This window comes from Phascolarctos cinereus, unplaced genomic scaffold, assembly GCF_003287225.1.
Source record: "Phascolarctos cinereus isolate Bilbo 61053 unplaced genomic scaffold, phaCin_HiC Scaffold_726;HRSCAF=1367, whole genome shotgun sequence".
NCBI classification, from domain to species: Eukaryota; Metazoa; Chordata; class Mammalia; order Diprotodontia; family Phascolarctidae; genus Phascolarctos; species Phascolarctos cinereus.
The window spans coordinates 424460388-424483131 of record NW_027556098.1 but is presented as its reverse complement, the minus strand read 5'-3'; the positions used below and the strand labels follow the sequence as shown (position 1 = coordinate 424483131).

At 62.6% G+C, this 22744-nt stretch overlaps 2 protein-coding genes across 8 annotated transcripts; both read right to left on the bottom strand.

Moving 5' to 3' along the window:
* Nucleotides 1-1024: 1024 nt before the first annotated feature.
* POLD1 (DNA polymerase delta 1, catalytic subunit) lies at nt 1025-15278 on the bottom strand. 5 transcript variants are annotated; one of them, XM_020971792.2, is made up of 27 exons: nt 15151-15277; nt 14682-14881; nt 11469-11582; nt 11251-11391; nt 11029-11154; nt 10779-10947; nt 10302-10383; nt 10084-10213; nt 9504-9670; nt 9223-9327; nt 8918-9058; nt 8714-8824; nt 8421-8612; nt 7317-7405; nt 7114-7230; nt 6920-7033; nt 6679-6826; nt 5593-5688; nt 5369-5506; nt 5106-5281; nt 3999-4151; nt 3628-3730; nt 3090-3270; nt 2716-2829; nt 2356-2408; nt 2167-2264; nt 1025-1182 (listed from the first exon to the last, which is right to left on the bottom strand). In XM_020971792.2, exons 1-27 carry the CDS (start codon nt 15258-15260, stop codon nt 1077-1079), a joined length of 3474 nt encoding a protein of 1157 aa, XP_020827451.1. In that variant the 5' UTR covers nt 15261-15277; the 3' UTR covers nt 1025-1076. The 5 variants fall into 5 exon arrangements, with proteins under 5 accessions (XP_020827451.1, XP_020827452.1, XP_020827453.1 ...); XM_020971793.2 differs by having other exon boundaries at nt 3090-3222; nt 15151-15275; XM_020971794.2 differs by having other exon boundaries at nt 15147-15224.
* A 1349-nt stretch (nt 15279-16627) lies between these two features.
* On the bottom strand, nt 16628-21289 carry NR1H2 (nuclear receptor subfamily 1 group H member 2). 3 transcript variants are annotated; one of them, XM_020971797.2, is made up of 9 exons: nt 20948-21289; nt 20334-20433; nt 19518-19658; nt 19059-19340; nt 18699-18970; nt 18432-18611; nt 17967-18066; nt 17413-17621; nt 16628-17145 (listed from the first exon to the last, which is right to left on the bottom strand). In XM_020971797.2, exons 2-9 carry the CDS (start codon nt 20389-20391, stop codon nt 17095-17097), a joined length of 1293 nt encoding a protein of 430 aa, XP_020827456.1. In that variant the 5' UTR covers nt 20392-20433; nt 20948-21289; the 3' UTR covers nt 16628-17094. The 3 variants fall into 3 exon arrangements, with proteins under 3 accessions (XP_020827456.1, XP_020827454.1, XP_078002551.1); XM_020971795.2 differs by having other exon boundaries at nt 16628-17241; nt 20948-21284; XM_078146425.1 differs by lacking the exon at nt 19059-19340 and having other exon boundaries at nt 16628-17241; nt 20948-21282.
* Between the last annotated feature and the right edge of the window lie 1455 nt (nt 21290-22744).

Sequence of the window (22744 nt, the reverse complement as noted above, 5' to 3'; positions counted from 1 at the left end):
GAGGGGTGGATGGGCTTCATTACCCTGGCTTGGCAAATGACGTCTGCTTCCAGCCTCCATAGGCTGTGATTCTCTGCCCAGGCTTTGCCCCTTCCCCAGGCGAGGGATCCCGACACCCCAATCTCCCACAGCTAGTTAGGCCAGGCCTTCGAGTCACACAACTTGTCTGCCTCAGTTTCCCAGTCTGTAAAATTGGGGCATACCTACCTCCTGGGGTTATTGGGAAGATCAAATGAGATCCTCATAAAGGACTTTGCAAGCCTTGAGGAGCCGTTTAAATATCAGTACTGTCTTGTTGGGTGAGAAGCAACTTAGCCCAGCGGAACGACCGTGCCGGGTGGGGTGCGGGAGAACCTGGGCTCAGTCACTCGCTGTCCCTTCACCCCCAGACCCCCTTCCAGCTGTCAGCCCAGAGGCTGAGGAAGCCGCTGAGGCCTGGCCCCTCCAGGGATTCTGACTCTCTTGGCGTGGGAGGGTCGCGTGCTAAGTCTGGCCACCCTAAGAAAACCACTAGACAGAAGCCGAGGTTCTAGGAGTCTGAAGGGCCTCAGCCCAGTCACGACAACAATGGTGGAGGTGAGCGGGGCTGGATTCCAGGTCCCCTCCTACGTGGTTGGGGTTCACAGCATTCCAAAAGCTGCCCTGAAAAGCCCCTACCAACACTCCTAGCGGAGGGGAGAGGGCGGGTTGGGGCTCCCCCTGCAAGCTAAGGTCTGCTTCTATCCGCCAGGAGACAGCAGGCGCCGTACAATCTAGAGCCCCTCGGGACAATGCCCCAGCCCCCCATCCTAGTTACGTCTGTAGAACACACCTCACAAGTGCTCATCAGCCTCTGCTTGAAGCCCTCTATTGACGGGGAGCTCACTATCTCCAGAGACAGGCCACTTCACATGTGGAGAGCTCCCACTGGTATGAAATCCCTGCCACCCCACCTACACCTCCCTCCCCTGGGTGGCTTCAGGTCTCGGTGGGCAGCGGCCAGCAGGATTCCTCCCTCTACCCTCCCAAAGAACCACACAAGGGGAACCCAAAGCCCACAGCTTTATTGATCCCAACGTCCAAAACCATGTCCTCCATCACCAGGTGGCCGGGCCTGGGGGCCCGAACCGAGCCAGGAGCTGTTCCTGGTCATCCAGATCTTTCTGCACCTTCTTCCTCATGTAGAAGATGGGACAATCTCGGCTGCACGGGGGAGCGGGAGGGAGGCGCTGTCACCCCAGGGCCCAGCCTCCCTCGGCCTCAGCCCCTCTGGCCTGACCTCCGCAGGCACTTGGCATCCGGCCTCCCCGCCCTTGTTCTCCGGGGGACCCAGATGTCCAGGCCCCCAGCCACTATTCCCACTGGGGACTGGGACATTCTTGGCAGCTGATGCCCCTCCCTCCTTGTGGGGCCCCCAAAGCCAGTCCACTCTCCACCCCACTGAACGTCCAGATGCCCCCACCCCCGAGCCCAGCTCTAGCCCTTTCTGAGGGCTACTGGGAGGGGCTAGGCCACCGAGCCCTTCATCTTGTGCCACGCCACACAGGCCGCCACCAGCCTGCAGACCCCGGCAGCTGGTCTCTTATGCTCAGCCCCAGAAGGGAAGACTCGGGTGTCCACCCCCCTTTCCCAGTGGCCAGCGATGGGCCTGAGATTCTGGATGCTGCAGGCTGGGGGTGGGTAACGGTCCCTAGGCTTCCTCCTCACCTGTTCCCAGGACTTTGGCCTCTCTCTAGCTCCCGCCCTGCCTGGCGGTCTCCACCTGGGAGCCAGGTTGTTTGCTTGGCGGGGCCTGGCGGGTGCCGATAAGGCCAGGGCGGGGAGGGAGGAGGTGGCCTGGTGTATATCACCTGTCCTGTCCTCGTCCTGGCTCTGGCGTGGGAACCTGGCTCCCCTGGCCTTTCCCTAGGGAAAGCCCAGCCCCACCTAGCCAGGATGGGGGGGGGGCCGAGGCGATGGGGGGAGGGGGGACAGAGACCTCTGGGGGGACCAGGGAGGCTTGTCACAAGAAATTCCACAGGCCCATGCGATTCAGGACACTGAGGCACAGAGGGCCCAAGGCCTCATCTGGACACAGTGGAAAAGCTGAGTTCCACACCCAACAGTCCAGTCTAGGCTGGCTCCCCAGGGTCTGGAGCAGGGACACAGAGGCTCTGGGGGCGAGGCGGGGTACGGCGGTCCCCGTACCTGGTACAGAGCACATCCTCATGCAGACTGCCCTGGCAGCGCTGGCACTGCGTCCAAAGGCGGGAGAACCGCTCCTCGAGGGCACCCAGGTGTGCCACCTGAGGACAGAAGCAGCTGCTGGGCCCACGGAGGCCTAGGGGGCCGGGTCCGTGCCCCGTCCCCGCCTGGTGGGCCCTCTCACCCCCTCACCTCTTTCTGGTACAGCTCTGACTCCTGGGGAAGGCAGAATTTGCACACAGCTCCTAGAGAGGCAGGGCCCAATCAGGGTCACCACAGGGGAAAGAAAGGGAAGTGGGGGTGTCAGAGACTGACCCAGAGGTGGACACCACCCGATCCAGGCCAGCCTCTGAAAGTCCCCAGAGGATAGAGAACAAGGGAGCATGTGTGCGTGTGGGAAAAACTCCCCTGGGGAAATCCCGGGCGGGGGCCCCGCTCTCCCCCCACTCCCTGCCCTCAGCCCCTGCACCCCGCCCAGCCTGGACACACAAGAAGGTGAGCCTGCTCGCTCCCTGGCTGCCCCCTGGGGAGCGGGAAGTCCGGAGGCCTCACCATGGTGGCTGAGGACAGCCCGACAACCGACGCAGCTGCTCCTGCGCGTGGCGAAGGCGAGGAGCCCCCCAACCTTGGCCGTCAGCACTGTCTTACAGCGAGTGTGCTCACCACCTGGCGGGGGCAGGCAGAGGACACAGTGTGACACCTCAGATCTTGGCCCAGGCCTGAGGCAGCAGCAGGGCTGGGGCCAGGCCTCCCCTGCCTCAATACCTCCTTCCCCCACCATTCAGCATCCCAGTGTTGGCCCAAGCATCTACCCCCCAGCCTGACCCGGGCTCCCCTCCTTCCCCCAGACCCCCAGCCCTCCCCACCACCCGGCCTGGCCCTGCCCTCGCCCCTCAGTCCTTCCCTCCAGCCGGCCTGGCCCTTACGCAGCAGCACGGTCTCGGCCCGGCCCTCGCCCAGAATGGGCTCAAAGATCCTTAGCAGGGGCTTTGCCAGCTGCTGCTCCAGGTAGTACTGTGTGTCGATGGGCAGGTTGTGCTCCAGCACAAACAGGGGGTCCTGGGGGCCAGAGGGGAGGCAGCAGGGCTGCAGCAGAAAGGGCCTGGGCTATGAAGCCCGGGGGACCCGGGTTCAAATCCTGACTCTGATCTCGCAAAACCAGATACACCAACCTCCATGCCCGCCCCCCACGAGCTAGCCAAGAGGTCAGGAGCTGGGGGGACAGCGGGCCGGAGGCCACTGGGTCACGGGGCAGAACGCGCAGCCTGATGGGCGGCCGGCCCGGGGCAGCCACACGAGGCTCCCCGGGCAGCCACCTGGGCCCCGGGAAAGCACCGTGGCCCCCGCCCTCTGCCCCCACTCCTGTGCCGGCCTCCCGGCCCGGAAAGGGGAAGTGAGAATGGGGAGGGCGGCCCAGCCAGGGCCGCAGGTGGTAGCGGGTCTCTCGGGGGAGGGAGGACAGACCTCTGACTTCATGTAGGCCGCGACACCCTTGGTGGCGCCGATTATGACGTAGGGCACTCGGTCCCCCAGGCTGGGGGCGCTGCCGGGATCCCGCTTCCTCATCCTGAGGAGAGACACAAAGGGTCGTGCGCAGCCCCCGCAGCGTGGCTCTGGTGGGTCTGGGGTACAGCCTCCCTCCCCCGCCCTGGGACAACAGGAACAGGCAGGGCCGGGGAGCGGTTGATCCCCACAGGAAGTGGGAGGGAAGCACAGCTGGGCAGGCGAAGGGCGCTATTTCTGGGTCACGCCGACCCCGAGCCAGGGCCGGCTTCTCTGGCCCATCTGGCACCTTCCCTCCCGCCTCCCCGATGCGCTCCCAGCTGCGGCCCGACCTCTCGGCCAGCTCGACGTGGGCCTGCTTCCCCGCATAGTCGGCGGCGGCCCTCGTCAGCTCCTTGGTGATGACGAGCTGTGAGATGTCGACCCGGTTGCAGAGGAGGTCCGAGATGACATCCTGGGCGTGGGCCACCGCGCCAGAGGGGTCGCTGGGGGAGACGGAGAGGAGAGGCCTCAGCCGGCAGGTGGACACTCTGGCCTAGGGCCCGGGGACAGCGCCGTGAGCAGCGCCCGCCCTGGCACTGATGGGGCCTAGGTTCGACTCCCACCCTTGAGAAGTATTAGCTCACTACCTGCGTGCCATTGGGCAAGTCACTGTGTCCCTGGGCCCCAGCTTCCAGCCCGTTGGCCTCCCTCCCAGGCTCCTCTCCACATCACACCCACCAACTGTGGGCATCCTTCAAGGCTCTGTCCTGAGGACTCTCCTCATCACCTCCAGAGAGGTGACTCCCAGTTCCACATATCCAGCCCTAGTCTTTCTCCTAGTCATAGGAAGGACATAGGAGCACGCTAACTAGCCCAATCCCCCTCATTTTACAGATGAGGAAACTGAGGCTGGCCTGCACTATCTCCAGGTGCACTTTCCATCAGCTTCTCAAACCCTACCTCCTCAGCCCTCCTTCCCCCCACTACGCCCCTCCTCTGACTTCCCGACCTCGGCCTCACAGCGAGTGTCACCCCCGAATCCTCACTGCCCCTCACCCCCTTCTGTATCGGTCACTAAATCCTGCTCTTTCTATCTCCAGGATTCACCTGAAACCCTCCCCCAACCTGCTCAGGGCCCCCACTATTGTTGGAATCACCTCCCTAAGGCCCAGAAGGGGATTGTCGCTCTCCTGCTCAAATGCCTCTAGGATGGCCCGGCCTCCTTGGCTTGGCATTCGAAGGCCCTCTGTGGTCTAGGGCCAGCCTCCCTTCCCAGAGCTCCTCCTGCAGCCCTCCCAGGGCCCTCAAGGGTCGACCTGCCTTAGTAAACTGTCGGGGGTGATAGCCAAGCGCACTCCACACCCCCAACTCCTCCTGACCCAAGCTGGGCAGGGCCCAGGGGCGCAGACAGCCAGGTCCCTGGGGGCCCAAACCCTCGGTCTGCACTGACCACTGACCGATCGATGAGGAGGCGCCGCAGCGAAGATGTGACCAGGTTGGCCACCAGCGGGCAGTTGTCTCGGCGGACGGCTTCCAGCCCTTTACAATCCATCTTGTCGTGAGAGTCAGAGCGCGAGGAGAAGAGGAGGCCCGCGTAGCGCTTCTTGCTGATAAGCAGGTATGGGAAGTAGACCTGTTGGTGGGGGAGGAGACTTGGAGGGATGAGACCTTGGAGACCAGGAAGGTTCCCCACTCGATCTCCTCCCCTCCCCCAGGTCACCTTCTCAAACTCCAACCGTATGGGTGAGATGAAGTGGCTGGACACCCAGTCTGCAGCCTCTCGGCCCAGCGCCATTGCCTCTGCCACCGAGGGGACCCCGAAGCGGCACATCACGGAGTCTGTGTCTCCATACACCACCTGTGAGGAAGCCAGCCACCATGGAGGCGCAGCCCGGTTCAGGGAGGCCCCCCCCCCCCGCCGGCCCGCCCCAGCCTGCCGCTCACCTTGGCATCAGCACTGTATCCATTCTCCACGGTGTACTTGGACTCCACCAGCTGCTTAGTTTTCTCAATCATCTGTCGCCCAAACCCAGTGACGCTCTGGGGTGGGGAAGGAAAGGAAAACACGGTGCCCTTCAATCGGCCACCAGCTGGTCCCAGGTTTTATTCCCACATAAAGAGAGGTGGAGCGCAGGGGCAGAGCCAAAACAGTGGGAAAAGGAAGGGACTCAGCGGAGCTCCCCCAAGCCCCCAGAAAACTTTAAATACTGCCGTGTAAAAGGAAGGCACCAGGCTTCCGTGGGCACAAGGCACCTGCCTGGTTTGCCCCGTCCTTGCTACGAGATCCCACCTGCGACGCCATCGGCCGTTTCTTCCAATGGGCCCCGTCTCACCCCAATGTTTCCCTTCTTCTTTTCCTGCCTCTTCCCTTCTGTGTCTCTCCTCTTCTCCATCTTTGCTCTCCATCCACCCCCCCTCTTCCATTTCCTCTCTCTCTTTCCAAATTAGCCACCTCCGGGCCCCCAGTGCTCCCTAGCAAACATTCTCTAACCCCCAGAAGACCAGAGCTGGAGCTGCAGGGACCTTTCGCCATCAGCTGCTCCGATCCCATTTGACAGATGGTGCACCCCCTACCCTCTCTGGAGAGATAACAGGGACCCGAAGATGCCAGCTGAAATGCTGGGAGAGAGACCGTGGGGCCTCTCCTTTGTCTCCATGCCTCCTGGGCCCACCAAGCGGCCACGGAGACCAGGATTATTCAAGCACCGCCAGGCCAGGAGGCGGGGAACGGAGGCTGGCCCCACAAGGGATGCTCCAGTGGAGTCAGAGGACCTGGGTTTGAATCCTGCCTTGAGCACTCATTCTCTGGGTGACCTCGGGCCTTGACCTCTTTGGGTCCCGGCTGGAGATGATCTCTAAGGGTCTTTCAGCTCTACTGTTCTGTGGTCAGTCCTAGCAAAGCAGCTGGGACAGCGGCCCACAACTCATCATCAGGGCCGTCCTCACCCCCACGCCGGTCCAGCCTCCCCTGGGAGTGGAGGGCTCACCTTTCAGGGTCCTGCACCTCCCTGACCTCTCCGCCCGGCTCACCTGAGAGATCTCCACACAGGGCAGCTTCCCAACCTGGGCTCCGGTGAAGCCATAGACCGAGTTGGCGCTAATTTTCAGTGCCAACTGACGTCCATCCAGAACCTGCCGCCGCAGGGGATCAGTTTCTCTGGCCAGCTCTGCCTTGGCCCTGGGAGAGATCAACAGTCAGGGCAGCCCAGGGGCCGGGTGGCAGGAGGGTGGGGGGAGGGAGCAGAGAGAGGGCAGAGGGCTGGATCCCCACCTCTTCCGGGCACTGAGCAGGTTCTCCAAGATCTGAGGCAGAAGGCCCTTCCTCACAGAGGCCTTAACAAACTCATTCCCCGTTGGGGTCTTTATGAACTCGTCAGAGGTCAGGCTGTAAGGGGAGGGCGTCATGTGTCAGGAGAAGGCCCTGGTTTGGCCACCCCAGACCCATCCCAAAGGCAGCCACCCTACCCCAGCTTCTGGGCAGCCCCTGGCCTTAGCAGTGTTGTGTAGCACAGGTTGTGGGCCATCATGATGGATGGGTACAGAGAGGAGAAGTCCAGGGTCGCGATGGGGACATCATAGTACCTGGACCGGGGCACGAGGGGGTGAGAGGTCAGGAAAGTCTGGAGCAGCCCCAGCCTGACTCCACCCCCCCCACCACCTCAGCTCACCCTTTCAGGGGCTCAATCACTGTGGCTCCTGTGAAATCCTCACCCCCCTCAGTCTTCACCACTGGCATCACGAGGCCCTCACGTACCGCCTAGGAGAAGAGGGAGGGGGAATGTGGGGTGGGAGGTGAAGAGTTAGGGAATGGAAGGAGGTGGGGACTGGGAGAAACGAGGAAAGAGGGAAGAGAGAGAGAAGCTGAGGAAAAACTCATAGAGGAGGAGAGCCCGGGATGACAGAAATCCCATCCATGCCATCCCATGGCAGGCCAGAGGAGGAGGGACCTGCCAGAGATGGACCAGGGCACGAGAAACCAAATGAGAACCCAGAGCTCCCCACACCCCGCCCAGCCCTACTCATTTAGCCCCCTGTCTGCTAGAAGAGGCGAGGACAGAAAGATGGGAACTGTCACCGTAACAGGGATGAGAAGAGAGGAGAGGAGTCAGGGGTCAGGTCTGGAGAAGGGACATGGAATCCTTGGGGTCCATAATAGGACAGGGGACAGAATATAGAGGCTAGAGTCCTCCACATCCCAGAATGAGGGATGAAACATGGAGGCCAAAACCCACATGGAAGCTGGAGCCTTGGGATAGAGAAAGACACGTGGATGGGTCCTGGAATCTGAGGATGAGAGATGAATATGGATGGAGGCTAGAACCCAGAGATGGAGGACAAAACATGGATGGAGGCTAGAACCCGGGGGTGGAGGACAAAACGTAGATGGAGGCTAGAACCCGGCGATGGAGGACAAAACATGGATGGAGTCTAGAACTCAAAGATGAAGGACAAAACATAGATGGAGGCTAGAACCTGGGGAAGGGGAAAGAAACGCGGATGGAGGCCGGAATCCAGCGACGGAGGGCAGAACATGGAGGCTGGAATCCTGGAATCAGGAATGAAACCCAGAGCATGTAACCTTGGGATAAGGCATGGAGGCTAGAACTGGGGGACTTAGAGGGTAGGGAATGGAAGGAACTCAGGGATGTGAGGCACGGATGAGGGCAGCAGATCCCCTGGTGGGGGCAGTCCAAGGTAGAGCATGGACTCAGAAGGAAAAGATAAGTGCCTCTATAGGGGCCCAGACCTCCCTCCTCACTGCCCTGGCTGACCTGCCGGAGTAGCTGGGATACGACCTTGACCTGCTGACCCCGAGTGAGCAGGTAGCCAAGGGGGACGCCCGTGACTCTGGCCATCTCCACGGCATTGACCAGGACCATGAGGCGTTCGAGAAGCCGAAGGGGCAGAAAGGCGTCCTTCAGGCAGTATACGGCCAGGCGGCGGCGGGACTGGTCGTTCCCATTCTGGGGCAAGAACGGAGAGGTCAGCAAGGGGCCGGCGGGAGGGATGAAGGAGGAAGGGTGAAGAAACGGACGGGAGCCCGGGCCAGGGAGGTCAGAGTCACCTGCAGGTCAGTGATAATGCTGTGCTGCACATCCTCCTTCTGTTCTCCCAAGAAGTGGAAGCTGACAGCATTGAGGGTGTAGGAGCGAAGCTTGTGCTCTCGAAGCAAGACCTAGCCGGGGATGAGGAGGAGAGGATTTCTGCACGAGGGCCAGAGTGTAGCGGGGAGCGTCTCTCTGGGCCTCTCCTTGAGGGGCACCCCTACCTGCAGCATGTCCATCTGCACCCGCCCAGTCATGCTGACTACTTTGCTGTCTCGTCTGCCCGTCTGCTTGGACTGGAAGGAAGAGTCGCGGATCTGGGAGCGAAGGCCTGAGATCCGGCCCAGGAATGGAAAGGACAAGACCTGGGGAGAAGTGGGTGAGGCATCAGGGCCGGAGAGAAAGGCCCCGCGGCCCCGGGGGGAGGGGTGGAAGAAGGCCACAGACATGCAGGGAACAGAGGAGTAGGAGTGAGGGGGATGTGGCTGAGCAGCCCCTCCCATCCCCAGGGCCCAGCTTCTGCGATCACCTTGAGGGTCTGCGCCCTGGAGATGAGATACGGGAGGTCAAAGTTCTGGATGTTATAGCCGGTTATGACATCGGGGTCCATGGTGCGGACAAAGGAGGCCCAGGCCTGCCAGGATGCAGGCAAAGAGGCTTCAGGATGGCCCAGCACCCGAGGACCCAGAACCACGGCTGTGCCTGCTCCCAGTGGATACCCAACCCGGGGGCGAGAAGGGGGTCAGTCCAGTCATGGTGACCAGTCAAGGGGACGACAGGGTCCAGCAAGGGCCAGAGGCGACGGGTCACCTGAAGAAGGTCTTCTTCGCGCTCAAAGCTGAGGACTTGAGCGCCCAGAATGGGGGCGCAGGGGCGCAAGGTCAGGGCGAGGCGCAGGAAGGGCTCTGGCTCCCCCCAGCGTAGGCCCACAGAACAGATCTGGATCACGGGGTCCCGCTCCGGCTCCGGGAAGATGCCTGTGGGGCACCAAGGGTAGGCCTGTCAACCAAGGTTTTATAACCTCACAGGCTAGTGAGGCGTCACCAGTGGCTAGGCGTGATGAGGTCAAAGCCTGCCTCAGACGCTTCCCAGCGGGGTGACCTCGGCCAAGGCACTGTCCTGCAGCCTCAGTTTTCCTCATCTGCAAAATGGTGCTAACAGCCCCTGCTGTGAGGGGTGTTATGAGGATCAAACGAGACCACATCTGCGGAGGCCTGCGCCGAGCTCAAAGGGCCGTGTGAACATCAGTGTCACCATCACTGCCACTTTGCAGATAAGGAAAGCAGGATCCAAACCTGGGTCTTGCCTCCACCACAGCCAATCCCCTGTGGCCGAGCCTCTTTCATGGGGCCAACCCCCGCAGACTCCCCTCCCAGTGGAGGGCCCAGACCTTTCCTGCCAGCACATTCGATGTCAAAACTCAGCACCCGGAGAGGCGCGATCTGCTGCCACGGCCCCTCCGGAGGGTGACTGACCACGTCTGACCACAGCACATCTGCTTCCAGCTGACACAGTGTGGCCTGGGGAGCAAGCAAGGTGCTCAGAGGAAGCCTGGCCCCCGACGCCTGGGCCCTACCCTTTGCAGCCAGGCCCAACCACCCACCTCACCTTCCCCTCAGTCCTCAGCTGGTACTTCTCTGCGGGGAGCTCGATCCAGTTGCATCCCACAATATCGGTGTCCACCATGAACCTGGGGGCACAGGGTCAGGATCCCACCAGCCGCCCCAGAAGGGCACCTCCCGGCCCCTCCCCCGGGGTGTAAGCAACGGGGCCAGGGGTTCACGGGTCTGGGGCCTCGGCTCCTCACTGTGTTCCAGCCAGGGCCTTTTCCCTTCCTAGGTCCCAGGCCCCGGTGGTCCTTCCAGCTCTAGCGCCTTGAGGACAGAGAGCACGGCCAGCCCCTGCGGCCCGTGACCACAGGCTCACCTGGGGAAGCCACGTGGCCTGCTGGAAGGCGTGGGGTCTAATCATGGAAGAAGGGAAGGGATGGGAGACGAGGAAGGGGCTCAGCGCCCAGGAAGGGGAGAGCGCCTGCACTGCCAGAGCGACAAAGCCGAGGCCAGGCCTGGGGATGGGGCCACTCACCGGATCTCAAAGTCCACGTTGGCTTCGTAGGGTGGGAAGCTGGGGGAGCCGAGGCCAGGCAGCCGCATGCCGTTCTCCAGCAGGCGCCGGGCAGGGGCCATGAGGCGAGGCAGGGCCAGGGTCACCCGCAGAAAGGGCGAGGGGCCCCGACCAATGTAGCCGTACATGCCTGGAGTGGGGAGGATGGGACGGTGAGGGCATTCCCCAGCATCGGCACACCCCCCCCCCCAGCCCCAGGGGGCAGACTTACTCTCACGGGTGCAGAGCTCCACCCCCAGGACAGCGGGTCCCTTCAGCTCCTTGCCCCCTCGCTGCTCCCGGCTCACGGCAGAGTTCAGCTCTCGCTGCAGGTCCCCCAGATGCTCGGGGCCAAAGCCTGGGGAGGGGCACGGTCACCTAGTCACCAGGCGATCCACCCCAAACGTCCTACGCTCATGGCTCAGCCGGGACCCAGGGGCTGATGGTCACTCACCAGTGGGCGCGGGGACGTAGAAGTAGGGGGCAAAGCTGTGGATGTGGCAGCAGACGGAGACTCCGGCATCTGTGACCCCAAAGGCCCGTAGGATGGGGACTGCCTCGGGGGCCCCTGAGGACGGCGGCGACAACGGGGAACCTGTGGAGGCACCCCCGGGCTCAGGGAGAGAAACCGGGGCCAGGGGCCACCCTGCTGGCCGCCTCCTCCCAACTCACCCACGTAGTGGTCAATCTCAAGTTGCTGAAAGACGAGGGCCTGCGTCTTGGGATCCAGGGCTGGCGGGGCAGGCCGGAGCCAGCGAGTGTCCCAGGCAGATGGGGTGAAGTGCCCTGGAAGTGAAAACAATGCCACCGTGGCTCCCAGCCACACAGACGGCCATCTTGAGGGAGGGAGAGAGGCTAAGGTGAGGGGAGCACCAGAGGAGGCTCTGAGGCTGTGCCGCCCTCTGCTCAAACACCTCCAGTGATGGGGAACTCACTACCTCTCCAGGCCCATGCTCTTCTTCCCCCTCCCCCGCTCGCTTCTCTTCTCCAGGTCAAAGCATTCGAGGCAGGGAGCATTTATCAAGTCCCTGACGTGCACAGAGCTTCAAGCTTGGTGCTCAGGGTGCAGGGCAAGAAAAAAAGCATCCTTGTCCTCAAGGAGCTTCTGATCTATTGGAACAAACAACAGGTGTAGACGTTTGCTACTGTTCAGTCCTGTCCGACTCTCCGTGATCTCATCTGGGGTTTTCTAGGCAGAGATCCTGGAGCAGTGTGCCATTTCCTTCTCCAGTTCATTTTACAGATGAGGAAACTGAGGCAAGCAGGGTGAAGTGCCTTGCCCAGGGTCACATAGCCAGTAACTCAGGGAGATGAGTCTTCCTGACTCCAGGCCCGGTGCTCTGTGTGCTGTGGCGCCACCAAGCGGCCCTGGTGTAGACATACAATTACGTATAGAGCATCTCCACACGTCCCTTCACGTACATAGGGAACTCCCAGCTGGCAGACCGCGCCACCCAATCCAGAGACACCAGGCTCCAGAGGGGCCATCCATCCCTAGTCACTGGGCGGCACTCCCACACACAACACATCCAAGGAAATTTGGGTGGGTGGGGGGCTAAGGAAGAGACTCGTGGAAGAGGCAGAGGTGGGCCAGTCTGACCCCCAGAGCGCAGGCAGGGCCGGAAGGGGGCCACCGCATTTTAATGGGATTGGTGACAGCTGAGGGATGGGGCGGTGCAGGGAGCTCAGGGTTGGGCTTGGGGAGAGAACATGAGTTCAGGGTTGGAAGTGTGGAGTTTGAGATGTCCACAGGGCATCAGGGTGGAAAGGCCTAGCGTGTGGCCGTGGAGGAGTAGAGCTTGGGAGCCGGGCAAGGACATGGGGGGTGGGGGTCCAGAGATCCAGGAGACCTCGGCACAGAGACGACCACGGAATCACGGGAGCTGATGAGGCTCTGGACAGACCCCAGGGGTATCCAAGGTTAGAGGGCGTGGTCCAGAGGAGGGCGGCCAAGCACAGAGAGAAGGCCCCTGCCCTCTCCACAGTCCCCAGTGGCTTTGCTCAGTGCTCAGTCTCCAGCGCCTCTCTCTGACCACTCCTCCTCCATCTCCTTGGCTGGATCCCCTCCAGACCACACTCCCTAACCTGGGGCAGCCCCTGGCTCTATCCTGGGCCCTCTTCTCTTCTCCATCCACACTGCTTCACTGGGCTCTTGCCCCCTCCCGTGGATTTAAGGACCACCCCCATGCCAGTGACTTTTAAGTCGACCTTTGTGCCCCAATCTCCCACTGCTGTTCAGACATCTCAAGCTGGATGTCCAGAAGACGTCTACACGCAATCCCACCGAGAATGTATTCTCTTTTCCCCTGAACCTGTCTACCTCCTACCTTCCTTGACTTCGGAGGGCACCCCCACCCCAGGAGCCATCCCAGGCTCCTCAGCTCCCTTTCACGCCCAGATCCAATAGGGCGCCAAGGAGCATGATGTCGGCTCTGCAGCATCTAACCCTGCCCCGCCTGGTGCAGGCCCCATAGCCTCGTGCCTGGACCACGGCAGCAGCTGCTGGGGGGGTCTGCTGCCTCCAGCCTCTCCCCACTCCACCAACGCGCTTGTCCGACCGCATCACCTCCTAGTCACCAATCTCCTGTGGCTCCCAACTGCCCCCACAGTCAAACGCAAAACGCTGCTGGGCCCTCCCGCCTGGCTGTGGCCATCCCTGGGCTCCGGCCACGCTCTGGCCACCCCTGGCCCGGATCGCTCTCCCTCCTGTGCTCCCACTAGCAGCCACCCTGGCTGCCTTCAAGGCTGCCCCCAGATTCCAGCCTGTGGCTCATCTCCCATTGTCTTATTCAGAGGGCAAACGCACGTGTCTGTGTGTATGTCTGCTTGCAGGGGGGCTCCCCCATCCGATGCTAAGCTCCCCGAGGGCAGAGTGCATCTTTTGTGTCTCGCTGAGTCCCCAGAGCCTGGCACTCAGCAGGCGCTTAATAAATGTTGATCGACCGCCAGACTAGCCTGGCACGGTCTCTACCCTCGTACCATCGTGACGCCAGCCCATCGATGCTCTGTGCAGAGGACACGCCACCGCACAGCTCTCGGCCTCACACGTGGGCTCTGTCTGTGTCTTAAGACCCCATCGATCTTTCCGGCTACTGACTCACAGTGAGCTGGGTCCACTGAAACACTCAGAGCCTCTTCTGCCCAGAGAGGTCCCTGATCACCCCCCAGGAGTGTCAGCACACAGAACCCGGGCCTGGAGTAGGCAAGACTTGAGTTCAAATCTACCTCAGGTACTTCCTAGGTGTGACCTTGGGAAAGTCACTGGTCACATGACCTGTCTGCCTCAGTTTCCTCAACTGCAAAACGGAGCTGTTGTGAGGATCGGATGAGGTGATGTCGGTAAAGTGCCCACTGAGCCCCCGCCCAGTCTGATGGCCACTTCTCCCAGCTCCTCCCCCAACCCTGCCCACTCTGGGAGGCTGGGGGACCCGACTTCCAGTGTCTCCCTGAACACAAGGTGGGCCCCGGCCCATCCAGGTGACCTCTGAGGCCTCGGGGCCTGTCGTGACCTGGCCGCTCCCAGGGCTCCCTCAACACGCTAACGCCTTCCTGGCCTTCCCTTCCCGGCCCTGGCCCCCTCTTTCCTCCACTGTTTCCGGTCCGGTGCTAGCTCCCTGCCTCCTGCTCGGCTGCTAAGGGCGTGCTCAGGCCACCATCCCCTCATGGCTCCCTGGCCGGGACCAGCACGCACACTGCTCTGGTGTGACACACCCATCCCTCTAAGAGCAGGGACCGCCCGTTCGGTCCTTCTCTGAGCAACATCTCTGTTCTTGGGTGAGCCGCCTACCATGTGAGGCTGCTGGCGGCGGATGCCTACTGTGTGTGCGGCTGGGGAAGCAGCCCCCTTCCTGGGGGTCACAGGTCAGCTACGGTTGAGGGGCTCACCCTCGGCCCCCTCGGGGGGCAGGTGCAGCTCCTCCTCCTCCTGCTCCTGCAGCCTCCGCTCGGCCTCCATCTCCTCCATCAGCGCCAGCTCCTCCTCAAACTGGGACTGGGGCATCTCGTCCTCCTCGGCCCGGGCCCCGCGGGGGCGCTTGGCCCCGGGCAGCCCCGCACTGGGCGCAGGGCGGCGTTTGTGCTCCATCCTGGGGGGGAGGGGGAGCCTGTGCCACGGCTCCCAGCTCCGTCCTCTCCCAGGCTCCATCCCCTCCCCCCCAATGCTCCATCCCCTCCCCCTCCTCCCCCAGGCTCCATCCCTTCCCCCCCAATGCTCCATCCCCTCCCCCTCCTCCCCCAGGCTCCATCCTCTCCCCACAATGCTCCATCCCGTCCCCCGAGGCCCCCCCCCTGCCCCCCAGGCACCCCCCGCCCCGGCGCCCTCTCCCCCAGAGCCCGCACACACACACTCACTCACTCGTCCGCCGGGTACAGAATTCCGTGTGTCTCTCTCCGCTGCTCGCGTTTCCCGCCACCGGTGCCCGTAGTCCTTTGACCCCTGCGCGCGCAGGTCCCGGGCGGGGCCATGTTGAGTGTGGCCGGGGGCCCGATTGGCCACCCTACGCCTGCGCCGGGGGCGGGGAACTAGGGGCCGCCATGTTGAGTGTGGCGGAAGCTAAAGCCGCGCTTCCCCGGACGGTGCCATGACGTCATCAGATCATCAGCCTCGCCCCCCTGGGGGGGGGAGCAACTGAGGACGAGAGGTGCTTCCGCCCCCTCCCCCCTCAAGGTCACGTAGCTTCCACCCCGAGGCAGCCCGGTTTAGGAGAGCCAGCAGTGCACCTGCGGCCAGAAAAGGCCTAGGCTTGCCACCTGGCTTCCCCGCTGACCTGTGGCAGCCCACCGCCCCTCGGGCTGGGCCCCGGGGTCTGCAAAGCCCCGAGTCCCAGCACCTGCCTCAGTGTCCTCATCTGTGAAATGGGGATGACCTGGCACCCACCTCCCAGGGTTGTTGTGAGGCTCAAATGAGATGTCTCAAGGCGCTTAGGACAGCACACAGTAGGCACCTTGAGAAAAAAGGGCCGAACTGGAGGCTCCCTGAGGCTGGCTCTGATCAAGTCAGTTTCTGGGCCTCAGATTCCCCACCTACAACAAGGGGCCCCTCGTTCAGTTTCAGACACCAGCTGTGGGGCTTAACCTTCGTGGCCCTCACACCCATCTGCCCTTGGTCGCCAACCAGAAAATGAGACACTGACAAAGAGCTCGGGTAACCTAGAATTGCCCAGCCTTAGTCATCGGCCAGCTCTCCCACCGCCCACAAGAAGCCTTCCCTGTTAAGCACCTCCTTGTCATCCCACATAGGTTTGATTGCCCATTTGTGAGATGTCTCCCCACCAGACAGCGAGCTCCCTGAGGCCAGGGACTGGCTTCTGCCTCTTTGTGCATGCCCAGTGCTCAGTACAGGGTCTAGCACACAGTAGGAGCTTGATAAATGTCTGCTGCCCGACAGTGCATTTTTTTTATACACTCCCCCAAAGGAACTGTTTTTGCCTTTCTATTTTCAGTGCCTGGGCATACAGTTAGCTCTTAATAAATGCCTGCAAACTGCCACGGCAGTGTGAAGAACAAAGTACTCAAGAGAACCTCAGAGCAATGTACAAATGTGTTATCCCCTGAAACCTGTCCCCCGTGGAATGCCTTGCCCGTCCCTGGGGTCTCCAAGGAGGAAGCCAAAAGGCCAGGGAACTCCCTGCCTGTCCCTGGGGGCGTCCAAGGAGGCCAGTGAACTCCCTATCCCTGGGGTCTCCAAGGAGGAAGCCAAGAGGCCAGTGAACTCCCTGCCTGTCTCTGGGGTCTCTGAGGAGGCTGAGGCCCCCTGATCTTCCCTCACCAGTCCTGCTCTCCAGTTCTGCCCACGACGGGAGGTAGAAGATTCTGACCAGGACTCACTTAACTCTCTTTGACGTTTTTATTAAGATTTTACTTTGTCTTGTTTATTAAATAAAAGGAGTGGATGGGAAGCCCTCTCACCTCCCTTGGGGCCACAGGAAACAGAGGACCCCAGGACCCGAGGGCCCTGCCCCCCTTGACCCCAGGCGGAGAATCAGGCCACCCCCTTCCCTTCAAGGTGCATTGCGCTGTGTAAGCAGGGGAGGACAGGAAAGGTAAGTGCTGGGGGTCAAGGGTCAATGACCCACCCACCTCTCTCCAGGAAGACAATGTCAGGAGCAGGGCCTTGGGTCACCTGGTGACCAAGGTACCTACTCAGGAGCTCGCCGTGGGCCCTGTGGCCGGAGCCCCGGGCCTGCCGCCGGCCCGTGGGGACCTGGCCGAGCTTGTGGGGCTGCCCCACGCTCCTGCCAGGCAGGGCCCAAGGAGCAGGGGCAGTGCTGGGGACAGGCCAGTGGGAGCTACTCCCCGGTCACTCATGGACATCCCAGATCTCAGACAGCAGCGGAGGGAGTTTCTTGTCCTGGAGGCGCAAGGCAAACACTTGCTCTGAGTGCACAGAGCTCAGCGTCCGCAGGCTCACCAGCTTCATCAGCATCCGTGGGAACCGCAGCTGGTCCTGGTTGGGGGGGGGGGAGGCGTTAGGGCCCAGGCCTCCTCGGGCTAACACCCAGGCAGGAGAGAGGGAAGGGCCATTCTGGGGTGGAGGGCGCGTCTGGGCGCCCCGCTAGCTCGCTATCTGGGATGGAGTGCAGGGACGGTGCGGTCTAGCGCCCCACTAGCTCACTACCTGGGGCATCTTGATGCGGGTGTAGGAGAGCAGGGCCTCCACATAGGGCTGCTGCAGGGCCTCCACTCGGCTTGGCTCCTGCACATTGGGCCGGTCGGCAGAGAAGATGTTGATGGCTATAAGCAGCGCGTACTCCGCGTCGTCCAGGCCCAGCCGCCGCATGGCCCTGGAGAACTCGAAGATGGGGTTGATGAACTCCACCTGCAGGCCTGGGGGTGGAGGCAGAGAGCAGGAGGCTGATGGGCACTCCGAGAGCCCCGCCCGGGCCCATCTGCTGGGAGCACCCCCTGCCTTGACTCAGATACCCCACAGCACACAGCAGGTGCTCACTAGATGCCAACTGCCTTTCTGACTTTGCTCTCCTCTGCTACCTCCTCCTCCCCCACGCTCACAGACCATCTTCTCCCTTTATGCATGGGCCTCGCCCAGAACCCCAGACCTAGAACCGAGGAAGCTGAGTGACACCATCCCTCCTCCCCCCTGCTCTCTGTCCATGGCCCCTAGCCCCCAGACCGCCCCCTCCTCAGGTCCCAGCCCCCAGCCCCGCTCTGAACCTGCTCGGTGGAAGTCGTCCTTGCTGTAGGTAAAGTCCTTCAGAAACGTGATGCATTCCGTCTCATGGTTGTACCGCCGTGCTGTCTCCAGCAACATGATCTGGGGGGAGAGCAGGGAAGTCAGAGCCGGCCCAGCCCAAGTGCCCCAGGGCCCCAGCACACCCCTCTCCGCCTGGCCCACGTGTCCAGTGAGGGGCTTCACCTTCTAGATCCCCCCAACCTGGGCCAATCTGGGCTTGGGTCTCACTATCATATGATGAGAGAGGGTCCCCCCCTCTGACAGTCCCATGATTCCTTTATCCCTCCGGCCCGATTCTGAGGCCCACTGGTCTATACTATGAGAAGTGGGGCTCCCTGAGCTGACCCTGCTCAGTGCCCCACACCCAACCCTGGCCAACATGGAGAAAGCTGGGCTAGGCCTGGCAGCCACCCACCCCCCGGGCCTGGGCCCAGGGCAGGGAGAACCTCGATGGTAGAGGCCTTGAGCAGCGCAATCTGGTCCTCGCGCCCCAGCTGCAAGAAGCCCGGCACCTGCTTGGCAAAATCCACGATTTCTTGCACAGAGATGATGGCCAGCTCCGTGAAGTGGGCGAAGCGCTGCTGCCTCGCGTCCCTTGACTGGGGGTCGGCCCCCAGCGGCCAGGGCTGCAGGAGAGGGGGGGGGTGACTCACATGGGGGCCACGGGGCAAGTCCCAGCCCCCAGCCCCCTACAGGGGCACCCGCATCATTACCGTGACCTTGGGCTGGTCAGAGAACGAGCGCTTGTTACACTGCAGCTGGGCCGCCACAAGCTGCTGGATCATGAGCTTCTGGTCGGGCGTGAGCTGGACGCCGGCAGCCTCGGCGGGGCCCGCTCCTCCGGCCTCCGAGGAAGCGGCCGGCGAGCCCGCGGGCCCGGGGATTGGCCCCCCGGGGGCAGCCGCGGCCCCAGGGAGTGGCCCCTGCACCAAGGGCTGACGCTTCTGGGTCTTCTTCTTGCGGATCTGCTCCTCGGAGAGGACGCCTGCAAGGGAGATGCCGGGCCTGAGCGCAACCCCGCCCCGCACCCGCGTGCCCGGCTGGCCCCGGCGGCCTCCCCGCCCCACACTCACACTGCTCCCGCATGCCCGCCTCGCGGCACTTGCGCAGACGGCACTCCTGGCACTTGCGGCGCATGAAAGCGTTCATGTGGCAGGCCCCGCCCCCGCGGCAGGTGTAGCGCCGGGCACCGCCCCGCACCACGCTGCGCCGGAAGAAGCCTTTGCAGCCCTCACAGCTGAGCACGTTGTAGTGGAAGCCCGAGGCCTTGTCCCCGCACACGCGGCACAGCTCGTGGCCCAGCATCTTGGGGGCCGGGCCCTTCTTGCGCTTGCGCTCAGGCTCCAGCTCCTCCACTGCACAGGGTGCAGAGAGACGGGCAGGTGGGGGAGCGACGGGGGGACACCGGGAGGACCCCAGGGGACGGGGACAGGCAGGGGACTCGGGGACGCGGGCGGGCCCCCAGCGGACAGGGATGGGCGGGGGCCTCGGGGACGGGGCAGGCATGGGACCCCCTTGGCCCAGGGTCTTACCGATGCCGCAGGCAGAACCCTCCCCAGTTGGGACAGCAGGCATGGGGCCATCGGGCTCGGTGCTGGGGGGTCCGGTCCCAGTCATCCCAGGCTCAGGCCCCTCTTCCTTCATGAACTTTGAGGCCCCATCATCATCACCTCCTGGGGGAGAAGGAGAGTGGAGCCGCCTCTTCAGTTCACCTCAAGAAGCTCAGCCGAACAGGGACCCCCTGCCCTGAGCGGGGGGGGGGGGGGGGGGGGAGACAGGACACTGACTGCTGCTGCTTCTATCTAGACTAAGGGTCCTGAGTGGGTGAGGGGCATGGCAGGAGTGAGGACTTTTGAGAAGAGAGAACAAAAGCAAGCGTGCTCCTACTGCGTGCCAGGCCCCAAACTAAGCGCTTTACAAAGAGCATCACAATAACCCGTGAAGCAGGTGCTGTCACGGTCTCCACTTTACATATGAGCATACTGAGGCAAAAGAGAGTTCAGTGACTCACCCAGGGTAACACAGCCATAAGGGCTTAGGGCAGAATCTGAACTCAGATCTTCCTGACTCCAAGCCCTCAGTTCTGTGCACTGTCGTGCCCCCTAGTGACCTCTGGATGGATGAATTTGGCATCCCCAGATCCGAGTTCAAATCCTGTCTGATATTCTGTGACCTTGGGCTGACAATCACTTTCCATCTATAGCTTTAGTTACCACATCTGTAAAATTCGGAGACCCCCACTCAGTCACCCCTAAGGGACCATCTGTAACTGCCAGGGCCTCTGCCACTGAGGGTCTGGTGACTCTCCCTGGATGGTCTGGCTTTGGGCCCCCAGACAAAACACTCACCGGGGGTGGGGGCTGGGGCAGGGGCCACAGGGGTGCCGAGGATCCCGGGGGAAGCCATGGTGGGTCACCGCAGAGGAGCCTTGGTGAAGGAACGGGGAACCTGAGACGGAAACAGAGCCGCTGACGCCCCGCCCCCACCCTGCCCCTCGGCTGTAACCCCAGCCCTCCTGGTATCCCCCCTACTGCTGCAGCCCTGACCCCAGCTCTAGCCCCTCCCCTTGACCTGACCCCAGTCCCAAGCTCCCCGATCCCCCTCCCCCATCCTGACTCCAGCTCCAGGCTCCCCTGATTCCCCCTTCCCCCTGCCCCCATCTTGACCCCAGCCCCTCTCCCCCCATCTTGACCTCAGCTCCAGGCGCCCCTCATCCCTCCTCCCCCGCCTGACCTCAGTCCCCTCCCCTGCCCCCATCTTGACCCCAGTCCCAGGCTGCCCCGATCCCCCTCCCCCTGCTCTGATCTCCTCCCTCATCCTGACCCCAGCTCCAGGCTCCCCTGATTCCCCCACCTGACCCCCCCCACCCGACCCCAGCCCCCCAACCCCTTCCTAACCCCAGCCCCTCCCCTCCCCCAGGCCCCTAGACCTCCCCCCACCGCCCTCTGCCCTCCCCCCTTACCCGGCTCATGGCTGCGCACCGCCACAGCTCCAGCGCCGGGCGGAAAGGCTCCTCTCCGCTGCTGCCCCAGGAGCGTCGCCCGTCTCCCTCACCCCCTGTGCCCCCTGTCCACCGCCCGCGCCCGCCGCCTCCAAGCCGCCCCCCTCCTAGGATCGCCCCGCGAAAAGTAACTTCGCCACTTCTTCCGGCAACCCCAGCCTGGCGTCACTTCCGGCGGGGCTGGGACGGGGCGCACATGATGCACGGCTCAGGCAGACGGGGCGGGGGTCTGCGTGACTTTTCCCCGCCCTGTCCCGGAAGAAGGTCCTGACCGTCCCGGAAGAGCCGGTGTCTGCGCCGGCCCGGGTCAGCGGGCGGACCCGCGCGCAGAAGTTCCGAAGCCCGCTGGGCTGAGACGTCATCTTGGCCCGCCCCTCCCCGCTGCGCAAGCGTACTGGAGCTTCCGGCCACGTGGGGAGCCGCCGCAGTCCGAGTCAAACGGGAGGCTTGCTCCTGTGCCTAACGCCTTCCAGGGCTCCCTGCGCCCGTCGCCGCTTCAGTGTCAGGCGTGGAATCGGGTTTTTAAAGGCATAAAGGGCCATCGGGATCACAAAGGAAAGCAGTTCACCATCCTGAAACGGAAAAAACAACCAACCAGCCAGCCCACACAAAACCCAGCACGGCGGGCCCTGCCCCCGCCCCCCCCAAGCCGGCCCCCCACTGAGCAGCTGTGTGATCTTGGCCAAGTCCCCAGCCCTGGGGGCTCAGTTTCCTCGCCTGCAAAATGAGGAGGTTGGCTTGGGCCCAGAACGACTCCCCAGGATCTGGAGCTGTCCAGTGTGGGGCGGGGTCTTGAGTTGGAGCTGGAGGGCCCCCTCAGGTGGTCCTCAGCGGTTTAGGCAGTGGCGGGCCGCAAGTCCAAATCGGGCACCCCTTCCTCGACTGGAAGCAGCCTCGGTTCCCTGGGGGTCTTCACAGGGCAGAGGGGCCCAGAGCAAGGGAATGCTTGGTTCCAAACAGGCTGGCCTAATGGCCTCTCTGAAAAGTCCCTGCCACGAGCCAGGAGCTGCACTGCAGGACAGTCTCTGCCCTCACGTGGTTCACACTGGACAACACATACGGAGACACCCGTACAACATCTCCACAAAGTTCCCTGGGGGAGGGGAGTCCTGATAACTGGGGAGCCTTGAAGAAAGCTAGGAACGTAAAGACACCGCCCCCCCAAGCCTACACCACCTACACTGATAACTGAGGGATGGGAAGAAGGAGGGCCGGTGCTCACAGCTGTCCTTACAAGCATCCATGCATTGCTATCCACAAATGGTCACACTCGCACCTGGTCATCCACCCCACTGTCCATCTGGATGTCTGTCTGTTCATCTAGATGTCTGTCTGCCTGCCTGCCCATCTATCTGTCTGTCCACAAATCTATCTGAATGTGTCTGTCCGTCTGTCTACCCAGCAGTTTATCTGCCCATCCATCTGTTTATCTGGCTCTTCATGTGTCTGTTCATCAGATGTCTGTCTGTCTGCCTGCCCATTCATCTGTCCATCTGTCTATCTGGCTCCTTATCTGTCTTGTCTGTTCATCTGGATGTCTGTCTATCTGCCTGCCCAGCAGTCTGTCTCTCTGCCTGTTTGTCTCTCCATCTGTCTGTCTGTCTGTCACATGGTTTCACACTGGCTACAGGGAAAGGCTGGGGGTGGCCTCCTGTGCCGATGGGAGCCGTCTGGACTTGAGCCTGTGGGCAATGATTAAGGGTTGGGGGTGGTGGGGAGGTAATGACTGGGTGGGGCAGGCAGGAGGTGGGTGGGAGA